The 21,822-nt window shown below is 44.7% G+C and overlaps 2 protein-coding genes across 16 annotated transcripts; one reads left to right on the top strand and one right to left on the bottom strand.

The window, feature by feature from the left end:
- Nucleotides 1-1,086: 1,086 nt before the first annotated feature.
- TAF7L (TATA-box binding protein associated factor 7 like) lies at nucleotides 1,087-15,514 on the bottom strand. 13 transcript variants are annotated; one of them, XM_083424348.1, is made up of 13 exons: nucleotides 15,454-15,514; nucleotides 11,901-11,969; nucleotides 10,921-10,994; nucleotides 10,042-10,120; nucleotides 8,366-8,499; nucleotides 7,237-7,402; nucleotides 6,879-6,937; nucleotides 5,643-5,715; nucleotides 4,665-4,781; nucleotides 3,530-3,709; nucleotides 3,268-3,380; nucleotides 2,096-2,203; nucleotides 1,087-1,808 (listed from the first exon to the last, which is right to left on the bottom strand). In XM_083424348.1, exons 2-13 carry the CDS (start codon nucleotides 11,911-11,913, stop codon nucleotides 1,764-1,766), a joined length of 1,161 nt encoding a protein of 386 aa, XP_083280474.1. In that variant the 5' UTR covers nucleotides 11,914-11,969; nucleotides 15,454-15,514; the 3' UTR covers nucleotides 1,087-1,763. The 13 variants fall into 13 exon arrangements, with proteins under 13 accessions (XP_083280474.1, XP_083280478.1, XP_083280470.1 ...); XM_083424352.1 differs by having other exon boundaries at nucleotides 2,096-2,155; XM_083424344.1 differs by having other exon boundaries at nucleotides 5,643-5,722; nucleotides 6,880-6,937.
- LOC310669886 (magnesium transporter NIPA2-like) lies at nucleotides 15,486-21,750 on the top strand. Of its 3 annotated transcripts, none has more exons than XM_083424355.1 (6): nucleotides 15,486-15,620; nucleotides 18,149-18,296; nucleotides 18,461-18,517; nucleotides 18,934-19,024; nucleotides 19,128-19,288; nucleotides 19,813-21,750. In XM_083424355.1, exons 2-6 carry the CDS (start codon nucleotides 18,158-18,160, stop codon nucleotides 20,448-20,450), a joined length of 1,086 nt encoding a protein of 361 aa, XP_083280481.1. In that variant the 5' UTR covers nucleotides 15,486-15,620; nucleotides 18,149-18,157; the 3' UTR covers nucleotides 20,451-21,750. The 3 variants fall into 3 exon arrangements, with proteins under 3 accessions (XP_083280481.1, XP_083280482.1, XP_083280483.1); XM_083424356.1 differs by having other exon boundaries at nucleotides 15,618-15,877; XM_083424357.1 differs by having other exon boundaries at nucleotides 15,618-16,012.
- Nucleotides 21,751-21,822: the final 72 nt, after the last annotated feature.

Here is a 21,822-nt window from a genome sequence, read left to right as displayed (position 1 = left end):
GTTTAATCGTGTCCGACTCTTCGTGACCCCATGGACCAGAGCACGCCAGGCACTCCTGTCTTCCACTGCCTCCCGCAGTTTGGTCAAAGTACAACCCATTCTTATAAGTACAAGCCATAAAAAATACACAAAACATACATTATGTTCACCATGCTGCAACTGGCAGGGATGAGACAGGTTGTTCAGTTGATCCTCTAAGTTGTACCACCCAGAGGACATCCTAACTCAAGGACATTAATTTACTTCAAAACCAGAGTTCAAACTTCCAGTGGGAGGAAGTCAGGTTGATCCAATGGAATTATACAAAATTAACAGATTGAGATAGCTGGCTTTCAAGTTTAGCAGTAGTTTTCTCATTTGTTTTATATGGCATCTATACAACAGAGGTGGAATGACCTGTGGACCTCCAGATGTTACTGGACTACAATTTCCATTATCTCTGACCACTGACCATACTGGCTGAGGGGAGCTGAGCTGAACATCTGGAGAGTCACATGTTCATTTTGTTTTTAAAAGACACAACCCACACTGAGGTCAAGAGGCATAATATTACACTCACTCACTCTCTCTCTTTAAAATAACAGACAGTGATTAGATTATGACTACAAATGGAATGATGCAGTGCGAAGTTGTGAAGAGACACAGCATGAGCAGGAATGAGCAGAATGCTTGATGATGAGGATACCCATTACCTTCTGAACCTATTGTGTGTTGAAATTGTTTAGCCATAAGAATTAAAAAGCTATTCCTCTGGAGGGAGAAAGCTGGGATTACCATATTTTTTGCTCTATAAGACTCACTTTTTCCCTCCTAAAAAATAAGGGGAAATGTGTGTGCGTCTTATGGAGCGAATTCAGGCTGCGCAGCTATCCCAGAAGCCAGAACAGCAAGAGGGATTGCTGCTTTCACTGCGCAGCGATCCCTCTTGCTGTTCTGGCTTCTGAGATTCAGAATATTTTTTTTCCTTGTTTTCCTCCTCCAAAAACTAGGTGCGTCTTGTGGTCTGGTGCGTCTTATAGAGCGAAAAATACGGTAGCTTGTGTGTATTCAACCATCTTGGAGAAACTGTCCACATTACAAAAAATATGAGATCAATAAACATACCATTTTTATTTGCTGTTATTTTGTAGGTAAACCTCTTACAGACAACAGTACATGAAGAATGGGAACAGTGGTGTTTTCCTTCTCACAAGTCGCTTCTGCACTGTGCCCTAACAACTCTCTTCCAAGGAAGGAATTAATTTCACACTACTCTTAGGAGCATAAGCTGCTTTTTTAAAATAAAAAATAAAAATGAGCATGTTGCATGCTGGCTCAGCATAAAGTAAAATAATTAAATTATTTTTTTAAATTATATTTTAAAAATCATTATTTCTATGCAGCCTGTCTGGCTGGGTTGCCCCAGCCACTCTGGGTAGCTTCTAGCAAATTGTAATAAATATTAAGGACCAAGACTGTAATTAAGACTTTTCTATCTTCATCAGGAGACCGACCATGTGTGTGTGCTTGAGGGAACCAGTGTCTTCCCCTGAAGGGATGGTACTTTCTGTCTACAGGTCTGGTCCATTACCTGCAAAACGCCAGTCCCTTGTGCAAATAAAACATCAAAAACTGACAGGGATCTGCTTCCTAGTCATAGAACCAAATCCATCTAACACTGATGAATTAAAAAGGGACCCCCCCCCCCCAAAAAAAGGCAGGCAATCTCTGGAGCTTTTCAGTTGGCATCACATCTGTTCTGGCTTGGTGTGTCAAAGCCGGACTCACTTTTCCATAAGGGCTTCTAGCTGCTCTTGAAGAGAGGCCAGCTGAAGAGAAACAGAATGTAGAGAGACAAAATATGGTTAAGAGCTCTTAAGCCACACTACAAAGCACTTGCGGACAGTTCAGCTACTGGCAGGCATTTCCCTGTATCTTACCAGAGAGCACAGCATAATTTTTCTCAAATGACGAAAAGCTTTTCAAGTTCACAGTTGGGAAAATATGGTTCATTATCACATGGGGGCAAGACTTTAGCATTGCTTGTGGATTCACAATGCAGCTTGATTAACTGTACTGCTCTTTCCCCATTTGTCAGCCTTACAGACCACCTTACCTGCTGCTTCTCTAGCTCTTCCTGCTGTTTGAATTCATCCAGCACAGCTTGGAGGCGGGTCTGGAAAACAAGATGGGCAGGAAATGTGGCTGTTGCTCCTGTACTTTTCTAACAAAAGAACACAACACATATAGGTTTTCTTTTGCAAAGGGCAGTTTCATGCGCACAGCTGGGTCTTCAGCCTGCACTGACCTCCCACACAGACCAACCACAAAAAAAGGCAACTGTGGCAAAATCGCAGGTTGTGCTGCTGAAAAACCCAAGGGTGTGGATTTTCTCAAGCCACAGGTTAAGATGAAAACAGCACAGGGCTGTATTACTCTCCTTAAAACTTGGTTACCTATTCAGGTTCTTTCTCAAATTATTGTCTAGGAAGTGAGCCCTGGTATACTAGGGTTATCTACCTGCTCCCCAAGACGAATCTGCTTTCTATGAGGTCAGTTTGTTGACCATCCTGTGTTCCTTTAGCCATGGATCCCCATGTTGATGGACTACAACGTCTATCATCCCCGACAATTACTTAAGTGGAGATTATGGGAACTGTAGTCAGACAATACCTGGAGACTCAAGGCTGAAGAATGCTGACATTCTAGTTCAGTACTGTCTACTGCAGGGGTGCATAAATATCATGCCAGGGGGTAAAATGTCACCCTCCAGGCTGCTCTATTTGGCCCATGGGAATCTCCCCAAGCCACACCCCTAAGAAGCCCTACTTCACAACCTCCCTTGCACGCTACTGTCTGGCTGGAATGCGTCCTTGAACTCTGCTACTGCCTCCTAGTTGCTTGCATGGAAGACAGTGATGGACGTATACTGCACAAAAGTAAATCTGGCATTTATTGTGCTACTCACCCCCAGAAGGCTGCCTATCTGGGAATGTGACACGTGGTCTGAAAAGATTGCCCATCTCTGGTCTACCCCAACTGGCAGTGGTTCTCCAGAGTCTCGGTCAGAGACTCACCAACTGCAACCTAATTTATTTTTTAACTGGATATTCAGGGAATGAGCCTGAGACTTTCTGCAAATCGTATACTCTACCACCATAGGGACTATTGTCTCTGCTGAACAAGATGCCTACTAGCTATAAACACCTGCCAAACTCAGCTGAGCTGAGTAGGCTTCTATTAGACTTTCTCTAGGTCCTAGAGAAGGGGTGGTGATGCTGAATTCACCTTGAGGGCTAGGTTCTCTACTTTCATGATGAGATCTTCTTGGCGCTTTCTGCGCTCCTGGGTCTCCTGCAACTTGTCTTTCAGGTTGTCGATCTGCTTCTGGATTCCCATGGCTGGAAGACAGAGCAGATAACTTAGCACTTCCAGAAACAAGTCAAACAATCCTCTGCACATTCTGGCACAAGCCGAGTAAGGTCCTGATTCAAGTTGACCACCCCATCTGCTGTACAGCCTCCCTCCCTGGGGGCCTCAGGCATCATACCCATCTGGTTGGACCCTTCATTTTCTTGCTGTTGCCCATCTGATTCATTCAGCTTGCACTGCAGTCTCCTCGCTAAGTCTTCTTCTGTGTCCATGATGTTCAGGTCATCCCTCTCCTCCTCATCACTGCTGGTACTGCTGACATCCTTAAACATCTCCCGGAGCTCAGCATGTTCTATCGCTTTGAAGCAACAAGAAAAAGGGTTTACAATATGCACAGTAAAAAATATCCTAGAAAAGTGTTGCTAACCTTTTGGTTAGCATGGTAACAAATAGCCTCCTTGACGCTGTTTTAATTTAAAGACCTCCATCTTCCTTGCCAGGCCAGGTGAAATTTTTCTCTACCCCACTGGGTCCGAAAACTGTACCCAAAAGCTACTATCTATATATTTTGTACTTAGCCATCCGCATGAAAGCATCTAGAAATGTAAGCATCAACAAGTTGGAATATGAATACAGGCAACTACCTTATACTAGGTCAGATTATTTGTTCATTTAGCCCAGGACTGTCCACTTTGAAAGGCAGTGTCTCTCTAGGAACTCAAGCAGAAAGGGGTATTTCTCATCACTTGGTTCCCAATAATTTTAACTGGAGGTTATTATTATTATTTATTGAATTTATATACTGACACGGGTGGTGCTGTGGTCTAAACCACTGAGCCTAGGACTTGCCAATCGGAAGGTCATCAGTTCGAATCCCCGTGATGGGGTGAGCTCCCGTTTCTCGGTCCCAGCTCCTGCCAACCTAGCAGTTCGAAAGCACACCAAAGTGCAAGTAGATAAATAGGTACAGTGCTGTTTCCATGCGCTGCTCTGGTTTCACCAGAAGCAGCTTAGTCATGTTGGCCACATGACCCGGAAAAACTGTCTGTGGACAAACGCCAGCTCCCTCAGCCAGTAAAGCTAGATGAGCGTCGCAACCCCAGAGTCGTTCACAACTGGATTTAACTGTCAGGGGTCCTTTACCTTTACCTACACCCAGGGGTCTCAGGGCAGTTCACAGAATAAAACCAAGATATACAACCACAAAATACCTATTAAGTTATCAGGGACTGAACCTTCAAACTCTGGCATACAAGATAAGATGATCTACAGCTCTTCCTTTAAGTTAGGGAGCTACTGAAGTTTGACAATACCTGCAGTACCATGGCTTGGTTTGTGTCCAGACAGCCCAGGAGAAGACATATCCAAGCTTGTGAGTGAACCATGGTTGTCAGGGTCTTTTGTTTCATCTTCGGCAATGACCTCCCAGCCTCAGAACAGGTACAGAAGAGTCAAGGAAAAACCAGTTCAATAGGGAGGCATCCTCTAGAAAAATGGAATCTGCGCTGGAAAATTGATGCTACAGCAATATTCTTCAGATGATTAGAAAACACTCTCCAGCTTTCCACTGAAGCACATTAATTGATGTTTACACCTGTTCGTTTTTGCACACACTGCTTTCCTGAACAGGTATGGTACAACGCAGTGGTGGCAGGTACCCACTGGAACTAGTTGGGGAGAAGGTAGGGAGACGAACAGTAGGTACAACCAGAGACAAGGATAGGTGGAGCCAATAACTCTGGTTCTGTTCCCACCCTCCTCCTTGCTGAGTTTTACAAGGGCAATACTGAGACTGAGAAAGAGGAAGCTGACAAGCAATTCCACTTTTCAGACTGGATGAAAATAGCAAGGCAAGCAGATGTGGCCAGCTGAGGGCAGACTGAGGACAGTTAGCAAGGCAGTGCCCAAGGTGCCCTAATGGACTAGCCTCTGTAAGTGCCATAAATCCTAAGAAAGATGCCGCCAGGATATGTCTGCTCACATTCAGTCAGATGCAAGCAGACTCTTCCACTCTGGGTCTTTGCCATACACAGAATTCTACTTGATCCATACAAATGCAAAAAAGAACAACAGCCACCACCAGCTGGCCTAACCAGAGCAACATGCAGGAAGTCGTGGGGGGGGGGGGATGAGAGGAGACACACAATGCATGTGAGGACAAGCATGCAATGCTTGCTGGGGTCAAGATTGTGGGATACCTCTGCCCCCAAACATACATTCAGCAATTGTGTATTCAGGCAAGGATGGCAAACTGGTCTACATAAAAAGCAACCACTAGAAAGAAAGGATACGGACTCCGACAGCTTCAGCATCTGTGCTCAGAAGGCGCTTCACTTCCTTTTCCACATCTGGAGACTCAATGTACTGGGCCAGAGAGGAAGAAAGAAAGAGAAACAATATTATGCACCCACAAGTTGGTTGTGCCTCAGCCCAAAGTGTCATTCCTACTGGATGCCACAGACACACCTGCAACCTTTCTACCTACATTTTCAAAGGCATTCCTGAGCCATCCTGTAAGATTCCTGCAATTATTCCAAGCAAGTCACAACTTCTTCTCCAAAGGCCTTCAAATGGAGATGGGCGGAAAGGAGACTGTGGTCTACCAGCAGACCAGGGAGGACAATTTATGGCACATCACTTAGTGCTTCCTGATCGCGCAGATTCTCACAAAGAATGCTGGATAAGTCAGACCTTGGTCTGTTCCAGCAAGGAACTTCTTACGGTTTTTAGATCTGCATATTCAGGATCATTTGGCACACTTTAGCACATAGCCTTCCCCATCACAGTGGGGGCCCCCACTCTCTCTTGCAACTCCCATCTTCCCTGACCATTGGCAACTTGGGCTGGCAAGGATGGGAGTACAAGTTCAAAACATCTGGAGGGCACTGGGTTGGGGGAAGCTGCCTTAAAATATTCTATGCTCTCTTATTTTATACACTGAAAAACATAAATCAGTGAATCATGGGAATTCCACTTGATAAACAGCAACAACAAAACAGACCACACAAGACTGGTCAATCTGTTCCTGCTGCCTGGATTACTACATTTTGTCAGTCAAGGACATGTGATTTCTCTTTGTTTGTTTTTTAAGAAACCAGAATGGAAACCTATAGTGGGATTTTTCCTATAAGAAAGAATGTGCATCTTTTGAAACTGTGGCAACTACTCATGAAGGTTATATATTACCTCCAGTATCAGACACATACCTGCTTCTGAATACCAGTTGCTAGGAATCATAAATGAAAACAAGCTATTGAGCTCAGGTCCTTCTTATGGGTTTAATTAACTATGGCAAGCTGTCACATATACATTCATTGAGAGTTCTAGATGGAGACACAACTGTGCTAGTGACCCTCTGTTGTTGTCTTTCTTGTCAATGTAGCAATGAAATCATGCCAGACTGGTGAACACTTATCTGATTTGGTGGAACTTTTAGCCTGCTTCAGTTTGCACTGTGGTTGGCTTTCTGCCACAGCATGTGTGAGCAACAATTCAAAGTTAAGACCAAACAAGGAGATGCAACTCACCTTCTTCTTTGCTGTCTTCCTGAATCGCCTCTTCCTCACATTCTTCAGTGGGAGAGTAACTGGAACAGCACAGCAAATTAATTAGATAGGGCAAAAGGGAGAGCTGAAGGGCATTGAGACTTACTAAGGGAAAATGGATCTTTCCTTGAGCAGTGAGCTAGGCAGCAAAGACGAGAACAGCCAATGGCAGCTCCCCGATTTCGAAGAAACCAAGAGGGTGAGGGTGAATCTTAGTCGTATTGTATTGGCAAACGATACTCCAACTCCTTGAGGATCAATGGAAGGGACTTTTCTGGAGGTAGAGTGAGAAGCGGGCACAAAGTCGAGTAAGGAAGGTGAAATGAAATATTCTACTCACTGCCATGATTCCAGAGGAACTTCTTCTCTCTGTCTTTGTCTTTCTTCTTATTGGCTTTGACATCGGTACTTGAAGGAGTTTTAGCATCGGTACTTGAAGGAGTTTTAGCTGGCGCTGGCTCTTCCTGAGTAGGGTATAGTTCACCATCCACAGTGCACACAAGCATCTAAATCCCCACAAAGAGAGGCAACCGTTATATGCAAGGTCAATGTCAGGGATTCGCATTGCTGGATACCCAAAGGCTCTAGTAACATTCATATTACTATTTTGCTGGTAATATTAAACTTTATTATCACACATTTTTGCACATTATTCTTATTTATGGCTATGGATGTAGCCATCTGAAGTTTCAGTATGGTATAGGTTTTGTTTAATATATGTAAAGGTAAAGGTACCCCAGCCCGTACGGGCCAGTCTTGACACTCTAGGGTTGTGTGCCCATCTCACTCAAGAGGCCGGGGGCCAGCGCTGTCCGCAGACACTTCCGGGTCACATGGCCAGCGTGACATCGCTGCTCTGGCAAGCCAGAGCCGCACACAGAAACGCCGTTTACCTTCCCGCTAGTAAGCGGTCCCTATTTATCTACTTGCACCTGGGAGTGCTTTCGAACCGCTAGGTTGGCAGGCACTGGGACCGAACAACGGGAGCGCACCCCGCCACAGGGATTCGAACCGCCGACCTTTCAATCAGCAAGCCCTAGGCACTGAGGCTTTTACCCACAGCGCCACCAGGTAATATTTGTACCTTCCTATTATTTTGGTATTTGAATTCTTGAACTCATGGAGATAAGGGCCCCATCGAGATCATTGTGCCTGAAGGCTGGCCAAAATCTGAAGCCAGCACTGGTTGGATATGAAAGCACTGGGGAGAAGAGGAGACAACCAACCATTTTGTCACCAACAGTATTAGGCACAAGCCTCTCTAAGACCGTTCAATTTTCTTGCTTCGGGGGAACAGCCACCTGTAAGGAATTTCTCACACTCAAAATTGGGTGTAGATGTTTTACCTCGTAGAACATCCATAAAGAGCTTCTAGCATGGAAATGAGAGTGGGGGTAAAATTGAGACTGTGTACAAGACACAGGGGGGACAGAGAAAGTCTGATATCCAGACCATGAGACAATACTTACTTGGCAAATATCTGCTGTCTTATAGAAAGTCTTCTTATCGATTGTTTTTAAACTCTCTGTGATACAAGGCAAGTCCACCAGCTTGGCGGCTAATGGGGCCCGGTCTACTCGCACAATCCCATGGCGGCCATCTGCTGCAGAGAGGAAAGTAGGCTCGCACTTGAAGATTCGTGGTATCTTATTAGCAATTCAAAACACAGTTCTGGCATGTTTAACATGTATGCATGTGCGCTACTTCATAAGAGCCCTGCTGGATCAGACCAAAGGCATATCTAGCTCAGTTTCCTATTTGCCTCAATGGTCACCCTGAGGACATAAGAGCAATAACCTCCTGCTTGTGTTCCTCATCAACTGGTATTCAGAAGCATACTGCTTCTGATATTGGAGGTAATGTAGCCAACAGAACTAGCAGCCACCAGTAGCCATGAATTTCTCCAATTCCCTTTTAAAGTCATCCTAGCTGCTGGCCATCACTACATCTTGGGGTAGCAAATTACACAGTAACTATAAACTATTAACTACAATTACAAATTATGTGAAGAAGTTGTTCCTTTTGTCTGTCCTCTCAACATTTGGCTCCACTGGATGCCAAATTCTATGAGAGAGTGAGAAAAACTTCTCTGTGTCCGCATCATTTTATACAGGCATCCTCACACTAACAAGGGGGTTGCTTCCAGCCCCCGCACACATAAGTGAAATCGTATAAAGCGTGGCGCACCCTCTAAACTCCCTCTCATACCAAAAATACTGTATCAAAAAAATATGCACAACTAGAATTGACATTCTGGGGTCAGCTGGAGGCTGCATGGGAAAGAGGCTCCTGCTCCTGAGCTACCCCACATGTCGGCTGTTAGACAAGGAGGCTAAGCAGCCAGAACAAAGCCCCACTGTGCTTCCGGTCTCTTCGGGGCTTCCTCTGCCCTCACTGGCATCGTCTTCAGGCTCCATAGAGGGTCTCCTCATGAGCCAGCTCCCTCCTGCCATTTCTGGGTTTGGATTGAATTATTTAATTATTTCCCAGTCACGCATGAGTCGATCACACATAAATTGGAAGACACCTATACATCTCAATCATGTTTTCCTTTATAACAAAAAATAATAATACTGGCATACTGTGCAGAACTGTGCAGCAACATTCAGTGATAACTAGCAAATGTGAATGGGTTATCATTAAAATAACGCTCATGTAACCTCAAACACATAAGTCACCTACTGAACAGCCAATCAAATCAAGTGATATTCATGCATGTGGAAACCAACATTACAGGTGGGAACGTGGATTAGATATATTATCTTCCTGAAGTATAGATAGGAGAAAAGACCAGTTGTACTACCCCCATTTACAAAAAAACTAATTCAACTTTTCCACTGTTTTTAGAGGCATCAGTGGCAGAACAATCCCTCTCCCTCCCCAGCAATTTCATGTAGCCCCACCCAATAGCTTCCTAATGATTGGGCGTTCCAAACTGCAGGACCTGATGAATAGCTTAAGGTAATAAATGTGTAACAACAAAAGTCAAGTGTTCTAGCTGATTAAGTTTTACTCAGACTAGACTCACTGAAATTAATAGGCGAAAGTTAGCCATGTCCATTCATTTCAGTGGGTCTACTCTGAGCAGGACTAGCACTGGATACAACTCCCAAGAAGTAAGAACTCATTGACCTGGTCCTCTTACCATGCAATTCTATGGTGAGCCTGTCCTTCAAGTTGACACTTCCAGACTGGACTGCCCTCCGCACAGTAGAAGCATGTTCCTGAAAAGGCAGAGTTTACAACAGAGTCATACCTCAAGTTGCGTTTGCTTCACGTTGCGTTTTTTCAGGTTACGAATGCGGCAAACCCGGACATGTTTACTTCCAGGTTCGCCGCTTCACGCATGTGCAGGAGCAATCTGTGTGCTTCACACATGCGCAGGAGCGCTCTATTACGTCACATGCAGGCACAGAAGCGGCACTCTAACGGACTTTTCAGGGTGCGAACGGCACCCTGGAACGGATCGGGTCCGTAAGTAGAGGGTCTGTCAGCATTTTCATCCCTCCCTTTGCAAGGATCACCAGATCATGTTTGTTTTCCTTTCTGTCTAAAGGAGGGAGAGGAAGCTACTCTTTCAGACTTCCATCCTTAGCACTATGTGTTTTTTTCTTTGACCTGTTTAGAGACAAGATGGCAGTATGAGAGAGCTGTTTCTCTCGTACATGTTTGTTATGTTCTTTTGTTTGTTTAATTAGAAGAAATAAATTACGTATGCAACAAAACCTCCACAGCTTTGCTTCTGTTACTCGGCTGCGTTTCAGGTGCTCCCATGAGCAAATGTGAGTCCACTGCACCAGGACCTATTCCTCGGGAATGCTGTGTTGATGTTCCTATGTTCCTGTGATCGGAAGGTCAGAGAAGGTGCTCCTGACACCCAGCCCATGCAGGCACTGAAGACGTGGACTGAACATGGGTGTACAGAAAGGTACCACTGTACCAACCCATATTCATGCCTCCAGCAATAGAATCAGGAAGCAAGCACAGAGCACTTTCAGGCTATTTATTGCAAAGGGTCTCTTACCGGAGGCAGTCGCAGTATAAACTGGCTCTCCAATTCATGGGGAGCATCATCTTTGTTCTTGCTCATCTTTTGTTCTTGTGTTTCAGGGAACAAGAAAAGAGAAAGCATGGTTACCTGTTGGCCTAAAAGTAGCTTCTCTCAACCTTTGTTATCCAACCTGCTGTGTTGCTAATATCCTCAAAGCAGTAGTACACCCAAATGCATTCTGCTCAGAAGCACCTTATTTGAAGGAACTAGAGAACTTGCACCACACATGAAAAGCATATTCTGGACAATAAAGCCACAGATGCAACTGGCAGCTTAAGAAATAAAAGGCAAGATGGTAAAAGCAGAAGGGTTTGCCCACATGGCGACTACGGTCTCCATAATTTACTCTGAGCTGCAGTTTCACTCATATGACAGGGCAAAACTCAACAGCTTTAAGATAAAGAGCAGAATCAAGCTAGCAAAGCTTCTCTCTTCTTCCCCACCCCATACTCTGAAAAAGTCATTCTTAGCTCTTTCAAATAAGGTGTGATCAGCAGTGTAGAAAATCAGGTTTGATCACAGACCATACACACAAGATCAAAGAAATGCAGGAATCATACAGTACAGTATAAGATTACTGTTTGAAGCATAAGGAGAATGCAGCCGTTGGGAGTAAAGATACTGCCATTTATGAAGCACTGGGTGCTGACTGGGTGGCAAGTAAAAGTGGAGATTCCCTGGCACTGAACTAGTGACAGTAAAACCTTATATAAAGTTGGCAATGGATGCCACATGTGTAAAAGGCTACAGATTTCACTGTCTCAAAACACAGCAGCTCATCAACATTTTTGCTCCAGTCCGCCCCCTCCATTCCCCTAATCACACTCCAAAGGCTTGCAGTCCTCTTTTGGATAATTTCAGAAAGGCAGGAGTAATATTTGCATTTAGATCCTTCTTCTAGAAAGAACTACAGAGCCAACACCAGAGTATCATAAAAGAAACAAATGCATTACTTGTAGATGCCATCTCTCCTCTTCTTGCTTCACGCAAACGTTTATAAAAACTTGTACCATTCAAAAAAACTAAACATAAATGCAGAAAACAACAGTTAAAAAAAGAAAAGAAAAATGTCTGTAGATCAAACAATGCCTGCTACTAAAGTGAGATTAAATACATCAAATTGCTGTTTCTGTCCCCATGAATGAGATTCTATAACAACAACGATAACAATAATAATTATAATAATAATAATAATTCCCTTAATAATAATAATTCCCTTGAACTCTTCCCCTGAACTCTCCCCCATCCCTCATAACCTCTCTCTCTATAGCTGAGGATCAGCTAATCTGCAGGCAATAATTTGTTTACCTATAGCAAGGGTAGCCCAACATGGTTCTTTCCAGGTATTGAAGACTACAACTCCCAGCATCCCTGACCATTGGCATCTGTCTAGATTGGATTAGAATTGAATGTGGTGTCATCCAGATGTTATGGACTTCAAATTCCCAGACAGCATGATAATGGGCAAGGGTGATGGGAATTGTTATCTTAAAATATCTGGATGGCACTATGGTTGCCATACTTACCATAGAAGAGTTTGGAGAAGAAGAGTTTGGATTTGATATCCCGCCTTTCACTCCCTTTAAGGAGTCTCAAAGCGGCTAACATTCTCCTTTCCCTTCATCCCCCACAACAAACACTCTGTGAGGTGAGTGAGACTGAGAGACTTCAGAGAAGTGTGACTGGCCCAAGGTAGTATATTTTCTTTTAATTGTCAAATAATTCTGTGTACATTGCGGCAGCCTTTGGCTATGTGCAATAAAACTGACTGACTGGCCCAAGGTCACCCAGCAGCTGCATGTGGAGGAGCAGAGATGCGAACCCGGTTCCCCAGATAACGAGACTACCGCTCTTAACCACTACACCATACTGGCAAAAAAGGCAAAAAAGTTCAGAAATCAGATTATCCTCAGCTTTTTTAGTGGTTACCAGTATGAAACTTTCATACGTTGACTCTAAAATGAAGCATTTTTTAAGGACCATAGATAGGGCACAACCAAAGTATGTTGAATAATAGTTAGTATTAGTATTTTGAAAAATAATTGGAACATTCAAAGCACTTAGTATGCAGTATCGTACTGCAACAACTCTGCAAAGTCAGTCATTCTCCTTACACATCAGGTGAGCGAAGGGGCTGAGGCTGATTAAGCATCTGGATTGTGGTTCAATCTCTGAGCCATTACACAATAACCGCTTTTTTGTGTGGAAAGAATGCTCTGCAAGACTATCCAATGGCTATATCAGATATGAATTAAATCAGGATAGCTGGAAACCATATTATTTTAAACTGGGGAGGGGAAACAGACTTTACTTGAATGAAGACATCATTGAGTACCGCAGGTACAAGACCAAATCCTTGCATTGTGCATGGATCTGGTTGAATAATGTCTTATACAAAGTCAGATGATCAAACCATCTAGATCATTGGTCTTCAACTGGTGGGTTGGGACCCACTAGTGAATTGCTGCGTTTTCCAAGGTGGGTCACAAGAGGAGCATTACCACCATGCAAATATATGGTAAAAAATAAGAAATGGGTCCCCAGGTGCAAATTTGGATTGAAGGTGGGCCCTGGACCTGAAAAGGCTGAAGATACCTGATCTAGACCAAAGCTGCTACCCTGAGTGTTAGTTTTCCATGCTGATACAGGAAGTGCCAGAGGCTGGACTGGGGACCTTCTCCATACAAAGCATGGAGCTTTCCCCATCAAAGCTGATTTAAAATTGCGCCCAGTTTAAGTGTATTAAAATGTATCATTTAACCACCATATTTACACATACAGCAGGGCATTTAAATGATACTAAAAGCTACCAACTTGGGATGGCTTTAAGAAAGAATTGGTCCCATTTTGCATGAATTTATCTTATCACTGGCAACTAGTCACAATGTTTACATTCTTCCTCCGCTGTCAGAGCCAACAGGCCTCTAAATACCAACTGCATGAAATCACAAGTGAGGGGAGTGCTGTTGCATTCACATCCTGCTTGCAGATTTCCCCACAGGCATCTACTACTGAGAACAGGATGGAGGATTAGATGGGCTTTTGGTCTGTTGCAGAAAGTCTCTTTTAATTTCTTCGTTTTATTTATTTTTTAATTAGTACACAAACTCTGCTTCAATTTATATTGTGTGAAACCCGCAAGCAGGACCCAAGCATGAGAGAGCACATCTCCCCTCCTGCAGTTTCCAGCAATTGGCATTCTGAAGCAATAGCACCTCTGGTTTTGGAGATTATCAAGCATTGCCATCATGGCTAGCATCCATGAATAGTCATGCTCTCTCCATGAATTTGTCTAATCCTCTTTTAAAGCCATCCAGTTTGGTGGCCATTTCAGCCTCCTGTAGAAGTGAGTACTATGGCTTAACCATGCAGCCCACGTTCTGTAGAAGAAGAAGAAGAGTTTGGATTTGATTTCCTGCTTTTCACTCCCTTTAAGGAGTCTCAAAGCAGCTAACATTCTCCTTTCCCTTCCTCTCCCACAACAAACACTCTGTGAGGTGAGCGGGGCTGAGAGACTTCAAAGAAGTATGACTAGCCCAAGGTCACCCAGCAGCTGCATGTGGAGGAGCGGAGACCCCCCAGATTACGAGACTACCGCTCTTAACCACTACACCACACTGGTTCTGCTGGGTGGGAGGGAAGCTCTCAAATGTGGAGGCAACAGGTGTGGATAATCAAGGAAGAGTTCTGAGTTGGGGAAGAGATAGAAAGGAAGGAGAACTGTTGCAGGGTTGGGGAATCTCTTTCCAATGCTTTCTTGGGGGTGCCATTTAGGGTTGGGGGCATCGACGAAACTAAGGTGGTGCGGCAGAGAATAACTGTGGGTTTGGAGAAAAAGAGCAACTCGGGGGGGGGGGTTCTTTCCTACACCTCCTTGGCAGGGCTGGGGCTCGGGGCCACTGCAAAGCCTGGGGCTCGGGGCCACTGCAAAGTGGGGGAAGGAAGAATTTCGAGCTGCAAGAAAGGAAAGGGGGGGGACCTGGGTTGTGGGGGCTGCTTTAGTGCTGGGATATCTCTTTCCATATGCTCTTGAAGGTGCTCATTAGGGTTATGGGGGGGCGTTGAAGCAGACAGGGGATAGCAGTGGGCCTGGAGAAGAGTAAGGAACGAGTCTTGGGGTGCTGTTTAGGGTGCAGGCTCCCAGACTCTCCGTGTGTCCCTATTTTCAGCCCTCTGACTGTCCTCCCACCCCCCATCCTGGTTTCTGGATCTGAGCCCAGAATATCCCATATCATCATTATGGGATAGGGGGCCGCTCCTATTTTCATCGGAGGTGTTGCGAGGGTATGGGGAGCCCTGAAGGTGGTTTTTTCCCCCTTTGGGGTGGGGTGAGATAGCGCGGAGAGAGAGAAAGTGGAAAAGTCCCGAGAAATGAAAGGAAGGGTCTAGGGAGAGATCTGGGGCCGGCGGAGGCCTCGGTGAGCTGGGCTTGGGAGCAGCAGTGCTCAGGTGAGGCCTGTCCCCCCGGGGCGCGCCTTGCCCACCCCCGTTTCCCCAGTCACTCACCGGCAGCCGGCAGCCAAGTGTGCCAAAGGTGGCCTGCTCCGCCCCGGAAGCCGCGGAAGCGGAACAGGCGGCCACGGGGCGGAGGAGGAGGCGGAGAGAGGAAGGGACGCCGCGGGAGGCCTGCCGGCAGCTGCTCCTGACAGGGAAGAGAGCGACAGCAGCGACAGGTACCGGCGCGCCCCACCCCACCCGCCGCCCTTAGACAGGCCTCGACCTCCCTGCTCGCCTCAGGCCTAGGGGGGGCCCTCGCTCTCAGGGGAACAGCAGAAAGCTTCCTTTCAAAAATCCGGATTAATAAATCCGGAGTGGTTTTGGTCCCTTATAATCTTACTTTACCTGTAATCCACCCCCCCCTAAAAAAAAATCAGGGACGGGTGTTACTTGCTGGGGAAAGCGAGGGGGAGTGTCTGCTTTTCCGCCCAAAGTAAGCCCCTTTAATGTTTTATGTTACCTTGGTGGTTTGTGGTTGGCGGGGGCGCGCGTGTATCTAAAGTAAAATTTGCCGCCTATTTACTCCGGAGCTTTCAAGGCAGCCTACAAAACAGCTAAGAGTATATAGGTATATGGAGACTTACTGGCATTTTGTATTATTTGTGTTTAATTGCAAATACGCAGGTTGAGTTTGCTGCTCCAGGCAACCTGTTTATTGAACATTCATCCTGGTTGGTTTGTGGAGATGTTGTTTAATGTCCAGTTATTTCCGCCGCCCCCCTCCCATGTTTCCAGTGAATTTATATCCCAAAAGTCCCAGGCTTGGGGTTTTTTGTTTTAAGTGGGTGCCAAAGCAACTTTTAATTGTGCAACTCAAATTTTTTAATATGCGTTTGATGCAACTCCAGAGAGTCACAGCCAACACCCAGAATTCTGCTAGCTTACAAACGCCCAAAAGTCAGCTGAGTCTTGGTCTCAAGCACAGACACCTAAGTATTACAACATCACCTCGAAGGGAGAGGGGGATAAATATAGGCCCTTTTTCAGGTACAGTGGTACCTCTGGATGCCAGTGGGATCCATTCCGGAGCCCCTTTTGCATCCTGAGTAGAACGTAACACGCAACTGCGCGGGTCGCGTTTTGCCGCTTCTGCGCATGCGCATGACGTCATTTTGAGCGTCTGCACATTTGCAAGTGGCTGAACCCGGAAGTAACATGCTCCGTTACTTCTGGGTCGCTGCAGAGTGCAACCCAAAAATACCGTATTTTTCGCTCTATAAGACGCACCAGACCACAAGACGCACCTAGTTTTTGGAGGAGGAAAACAAGAAAAAAACTATTCTGAATCTCAGGAGCCAGAACAGGAAGAGGGATCACTGCGCAGTGAAAGCAGCAATCCCTCTTGCTGTTCTGGCTTCTGGGATAGCTGCACAGCCTGCATTCGCCCCATAAGACGCACACACATTTCCCCTTACTTTTTAGGAGGGGAAAAGTGAGTCTTATAGAGCAAAAAATACGGTACTTAACCGGAAGCTACTTCAACCTGAGTTATGACTGTATTCACTTGCCATTCAAAAGACTTATGGAGGATTATTAGCAAGTAGTTCCCACATCACCTGTAGTACAAGAGAGGTAAATAGTCCCTATAAGGTTCCATATCCTTCCCATGCCAGATACGGTCGACAGAAAATTCGTGAGAGTGCAAGCTCTCCATGTTTCTTGTATCGTCTGCTTTTGGTTTGAAATACTATAAGATTTTGGCCTGTTTTTTCCTTGGGGGGCATTTCTGCAGCTTGTGTAAGAGAAATTCCCAGTTCCTTATAACTCTGTCTTGTGAGTACCATCCCCGGACTAGATTTGGGTTACTTTGTCCCGTCCGTATATTTGAGGGCTTTGTTTGAAAGAAACTTGGAACGTGGTAATTAGCCTCAAAATAGTTTTAGATAACCTCAAGGAGTTTTGGATGGCTTCAGCAGGATTTCAGAGGGGCTTTAGAAGAGCCTCAAAGGAAGGGAGGATGTTTAAAATGCTGTCTGGTGACTCCTGGAGTCCTTAGCTGGCTGGGATATACAGTGGTACCTTGGGTTACATACGCTTCAGGTTACAGACTCCGCTAACACAGAAATAGTGCTTCAGGTTAAGAATTTTGCTTCAGGATGAGAACAGAAATCGTGCTCCGGTGGCGCGGCAGCAGCAGGAGGCCCCATTAGCTAAAGTGGTGCTTCAGGTTAAGAACAGTTTCAGATTAAGTACAGACCTCCAGAACGAATTAAGTACTTAACCCGAGGTACCACTGTAAGCTTGTTTTCTGGGAGTGTGTCTTTTTCCCCGTGTTTTTAAAAGCTCCTACTCACTCTGCTGGTGCTCACAGGAAACTTGCTTCAGGCACCATCTTCTTTCTCCCCCCACCCCATAAGGTTATGATTATACCAGTGTACCCCAAGAGTATTTGAGGCCTGGAGAAAAAAAATCCGCTTTTCCTTCTGTGAAAAGTAGCAAAGGGAGGCTAGTTATGCTTACCCTATTAGTGAACATTGGGCCACTTCACAGAAAAATCACTTAAAGGACATTGTGTCCATTGGAAGCATGTAGGTAAAACATGAGTTGCTTGTATGACACAATACTTATTTAGTGAACTTTTCATAGGACGTAACCTGCCAGTGTTGCATTACTGTATTTTAGGCTTCCTGCTATTGCAGATTCAACATGGCTGTTCTTCTGGAACAGACATTTACACTCTGATCTTTCTCTCTCAAAACTTGAGGTGATTGAAATGGAGGACTCAATGGGACGTTACGACTTCTACATCGGACTGGGCCTGGCTCTCAGCTCTAGCCTGTTCATTGGAGGAAGTTTTATCCTAAAGAAGAAGGGACTTCTCAAGCTAAGTAGCAGAGGTGCTGTCAGAGCAGGTAATATTGAATAGGAGCTCACAGAGTTACCATGACATCTGTTGTGGATGGGAAAAATCCCAGAAACCAGGCTGTCCGTGCTTCTTAAGAGTTTGAAAAATTTTTCCAGGCCAGCTTCTGTTTTCATTTAAACTTCACCTTTGGTTTCTTTTCTCTCTTCGCAGGTCTAGGGGGTCATGCATATCTGAAGGAATGGATGTGGTGGGCAGGGCTGCTAACTAGTAAGTACTTCCATGCAAGATTTTACCATCTTCACCTACATTTCAACAACTTGAATTATTCCCTTTGCCTTCTTACATGACCTCCAATAGCTCCCAATGAGTTCCTTGGTATTAGGAACTTTATAATAAAGCAGCCTTGCAAATTAAACCACCAGAGTGGCTGGGGCATCTACAGATGGATGGGGTACATCATCATCATTATTACTATGATTTAAAATCATTACTAGCCTGCCTAATAACCTAGTCATTTGTAGATTACTGATAGGAAGTGGAGGGGATAATGTTGAATTAAGAAGACTTCTCTTGCTGGTCACGTGATTTTCTCACCCACCATGAGGGTAAGAAAGGAAGATGGAATTTGCTCTTTATTAACCTTTTTTTTTTTTTTTGCCAATGGCAAACCGCTTCTCTTGCAGTGGGAATTGGAGAAGTTGCCAACTTTGCTGCATATGCTTTTGCCCCTGCAACACTGGTCACTCCTCTAGGAGCGCTAAGTGTTTTAGTCAGGTAAGTACAACATGATCAGATGTTTCCCAATCCCTAAGCCCTTTTCTGGAAATAAAGATGCCAGTCTCAGATCCTTTCTCAACACAGTTGTATCTTCCTATAGTGCAGTTTTAGCCTCCTACTTCTTGAACGAGCACCTGAACATCCATGGGAAGATCGGCTGTATCCTTAGCATTTTAGGCTCCACTGTGATGGTCATCCATGCCCCACAGGAGGAAGAGGTCTCCAGCCTGGAGTCAATGGCAGAGAAACTAAAGGATCCAGGTATTAACTGCCCCTCTTCATTTACCTATTGTATGTACGCCATCAGAATACCATTTTGGGTGAGGGGGGCTTGACAGAAATTGAGTGCTTTCCTTAATTTCATTGAATGAAAACTCATGTTGATAATCAGTAACCTGTGAGTCAATAATTTTTATAGGACCTATTTTATTCTTTATTCCCCCACAGATGACATTTAGTTGGCTTTGAACCATAACAGTATCATAAGAATTCTAAAGCACACTGTGCAGTGTACAAGCAACTGAAGGAGGAAGGTCTTGGTTCTAGTCAAACCCAGTGCAAAAAAAATTATAAGCTGGGGGCTATGTGTCTTATCCTTTGAGCCACTGTCTAAGCTCTGCTGCTTATACTTTTTCCTCTATGTATTTTACTCACCAGATTCTACTAATTGAATCTAGCTTGTGCACTCATGGATCTGAACAAAACTGTCTACATCCTGCAGAAGTAAGCTACACCTAAAAGATTCATATTGTCCTTAACAATTTCTCCTCTCTCCTCCTCCACAGGATTTATAGTGTTTGCTGTGTGCATGCTGGTGAGTTCAGCTCTTCTCATCTTTGTGGCTGGGCCTCGCTACGGACATAGCAACGTCTTAGTGTATGTTTTGATCTGCTCTGCCATTGGTTCGCTCTCCGTCTCATCTGCGAAAGGCTTAGGTATTGCCATGAAAGAACTGTTTGCTGGGAAGCCTGTCTGGAAGGAACCGTTGAGCTATTTGCTTTTTATTTGCCTTGTGATCTCCATCACCATCCAAATCAACTACCTAAACAAGGCCTTGGATATCTTCAACACATCTGTAGTGACCCCCATCTATTACGTCCTCTTCACCACAGCAGTTATGACTTGCTCTGCCATTCTGTTCAAGGAGTGGCAGCATCTGGTTCTGATGCACATCATTGGCACCATCAGTGGCTTCCTCACCATTGTCCTTGGCATCTTCCTACTGCATTCTTTCAGAGACATCCCCTTCACTGCAGACCTGCTGCCTCTTTTCCTGAAGGATAACCAAACAAATGTGCGAGCCGCTTCTTGGAGAAAGGGGGACAAGCATCAGTCCTGTCTTCACCAGCCCCTTTTGGACTCTGAGGACACCCACAAAGAGGGGACAGAGAAAGCAGAGGAGCAATGTGGCCAAAGTTTATGAAAGCTAGCACATTATACATAGCCTTTTGGCTTAAAAAAAGACATATCCCAATCCATTTTCCACGTTCCAAAGAGCTTCTTAAGACTGCTGCTGTTTTCCACTAGAAAAGTTGAATCAGATTCTAATAAGCAACACTGAACTATTTGAAATGCTTTTATGTGCGAGTCCTTTCACTGGTAACATACTTGAACCAAATTAGAGACCCAATCAGGTCAAGCTAGAGCTCAGCAAATGGCAGCCCTAGAGCTGAACTTGCTGTCGCCTGCATTCCTTCCCGTGCATCCAGAAGTGATGTGAAGGACAAGAAGGAAAACCAGAGACAAAAATATGTGCACCTGAGGGGGTTTTGGACCAGCCCTGACACAAAAAACAAGTTTCAAAAGTAATGGGTGATGTGGCATTGGTAAGGAGGGTGTGAATTGCTCAGGGGGTGTTGCAGAGTAAGCAGAAGCAAAATACTTCAGTCTCCTAGTCAGGGGTAGGAATGCACAGCAGAATTCCTCTTTCTCTCGTAATCTGCTGAAGGTAACTCAAATCTCGGGGAATGGGAAAAGTAGAAAAATATGTGTATGACCAAGAGGACCAGTATGTGGACAAAGAGTGTGCAAGAGAGAGGGGGGTTTCTCCCTGTGTTTTCTTCCTCTGGGTCATTTTAAAGAACGCAGATTAAGGGAAGACACATGAGAACACAAGGACAAGCTGGCATGGATAGCAGACCACTTGGGTTATGGAGAAGACCACTTGGGTTATGGAGAAGCTTGGCTCTATCATGTAAAGTGCCCCACTGATAAAACAAGGATATAAGCAATGAGTTCAGCTCTTGAATGAGCTCTACATTGGTGTACTTCAGAATCAGAATGCACAGAAGTTCTGTAAAACGTAACTGTTTTAACTCAGTATGCAAGTTTCTCTTATGAGAATGCAGCTGCTACTCTGTTTACATGCCTGATCTTAATAACAGTGCTCTACCACTTTCTGAATGTAAGGACAGTGCATTTTAAGTGACTTAAAAATTAACTTCTCTTTAAAGTATTATCAGGGGTTGCCAACCTTCTACGTCTCTTGGGTACATTTGCAAACCAGAGAACCTGTTGTAAGACACACACAAGCACATATTCTGTTGGCTATGATAGAATGCTTATTTCTCATTTCAGTGGGGGGAGAGGAGAACAAGAGGGCACTGGTTGTCAGGGAAGCCCAGTGCCACAGGGGCTGTGTTGATGATCACTTAATGTTGATGATGTATTAAGGTTGACAGTTAATTTATTTCAAATAAATGTTACTTTTCTTTGTACTGCCATTAACAGTGTTGCAGAGTTCATAACATTTTTAAAAAACAACAACCCTAAACTTTCTCTTTTAAAAAAACAAA

The sequence above is a fragment of the Podarcis tiliguerta genome (genome assembly GCF_965153285.1).
Source record: "Podarcis tiliguerta genome assembly, chromosome: Z".
Lineage (NCBI taxonomy): Eukaryota > Metazoa > Chordata > Lepidosauria > Squamata > Lacertidae > Podarcis > Podarcis tiliguerta.
This window is presented reverse-complemented; position numbering and strand designations above follow the sequence as displayed.

Excerpts from the sequence above, each read along its gene's own strand:
- TAF7L (XM_083424347.1), bottom strand. The coding sequence starts at position 12,555 with ATGTTAGCCGCTTTGAGACTCCTTAAAGGGAGTGAAAGGCGGGATATC. Across the intron at positions 8,500-10,041 it reads GCTCACCATAGAATTGCATG|CAGATGGCCGCCATGGGATT; the intron begins GTAAGAGGACCA and ends TCCTCTCTGCAG. Across the intron at positions 2,156-3,267 it reads TAGAGAACCTAGCCCTCAAG|ACCCGCCTCCAAGCTGTGCT; the intron begins GTGAATTCAGCA and ends CTTGTTTTCCAG.
- LOC310669886 (XM_083424355.1), top strand. The coding sequence starts at position 18,158 with ATGGAGGACTCAATGGGACGTTACGACTTCTACATCGGACTGGGCCTG. Across the intron at positions 18,518-18,933 it reads GTGGGCAGGGCTGCTAACTA|TGGGAATTGGAGAAGTTGCC; the intron begins GTAAGTACTTCC and ends CTTCTCTTGCAG. Across the intron at positions 19,289-19,812 it reads AGAGAAACTAAAGGATCCAG|GATTTATAGTGTTTGCTGTG; the intron begins GTATTAACTGCC and ends CCTCCTCCACAG.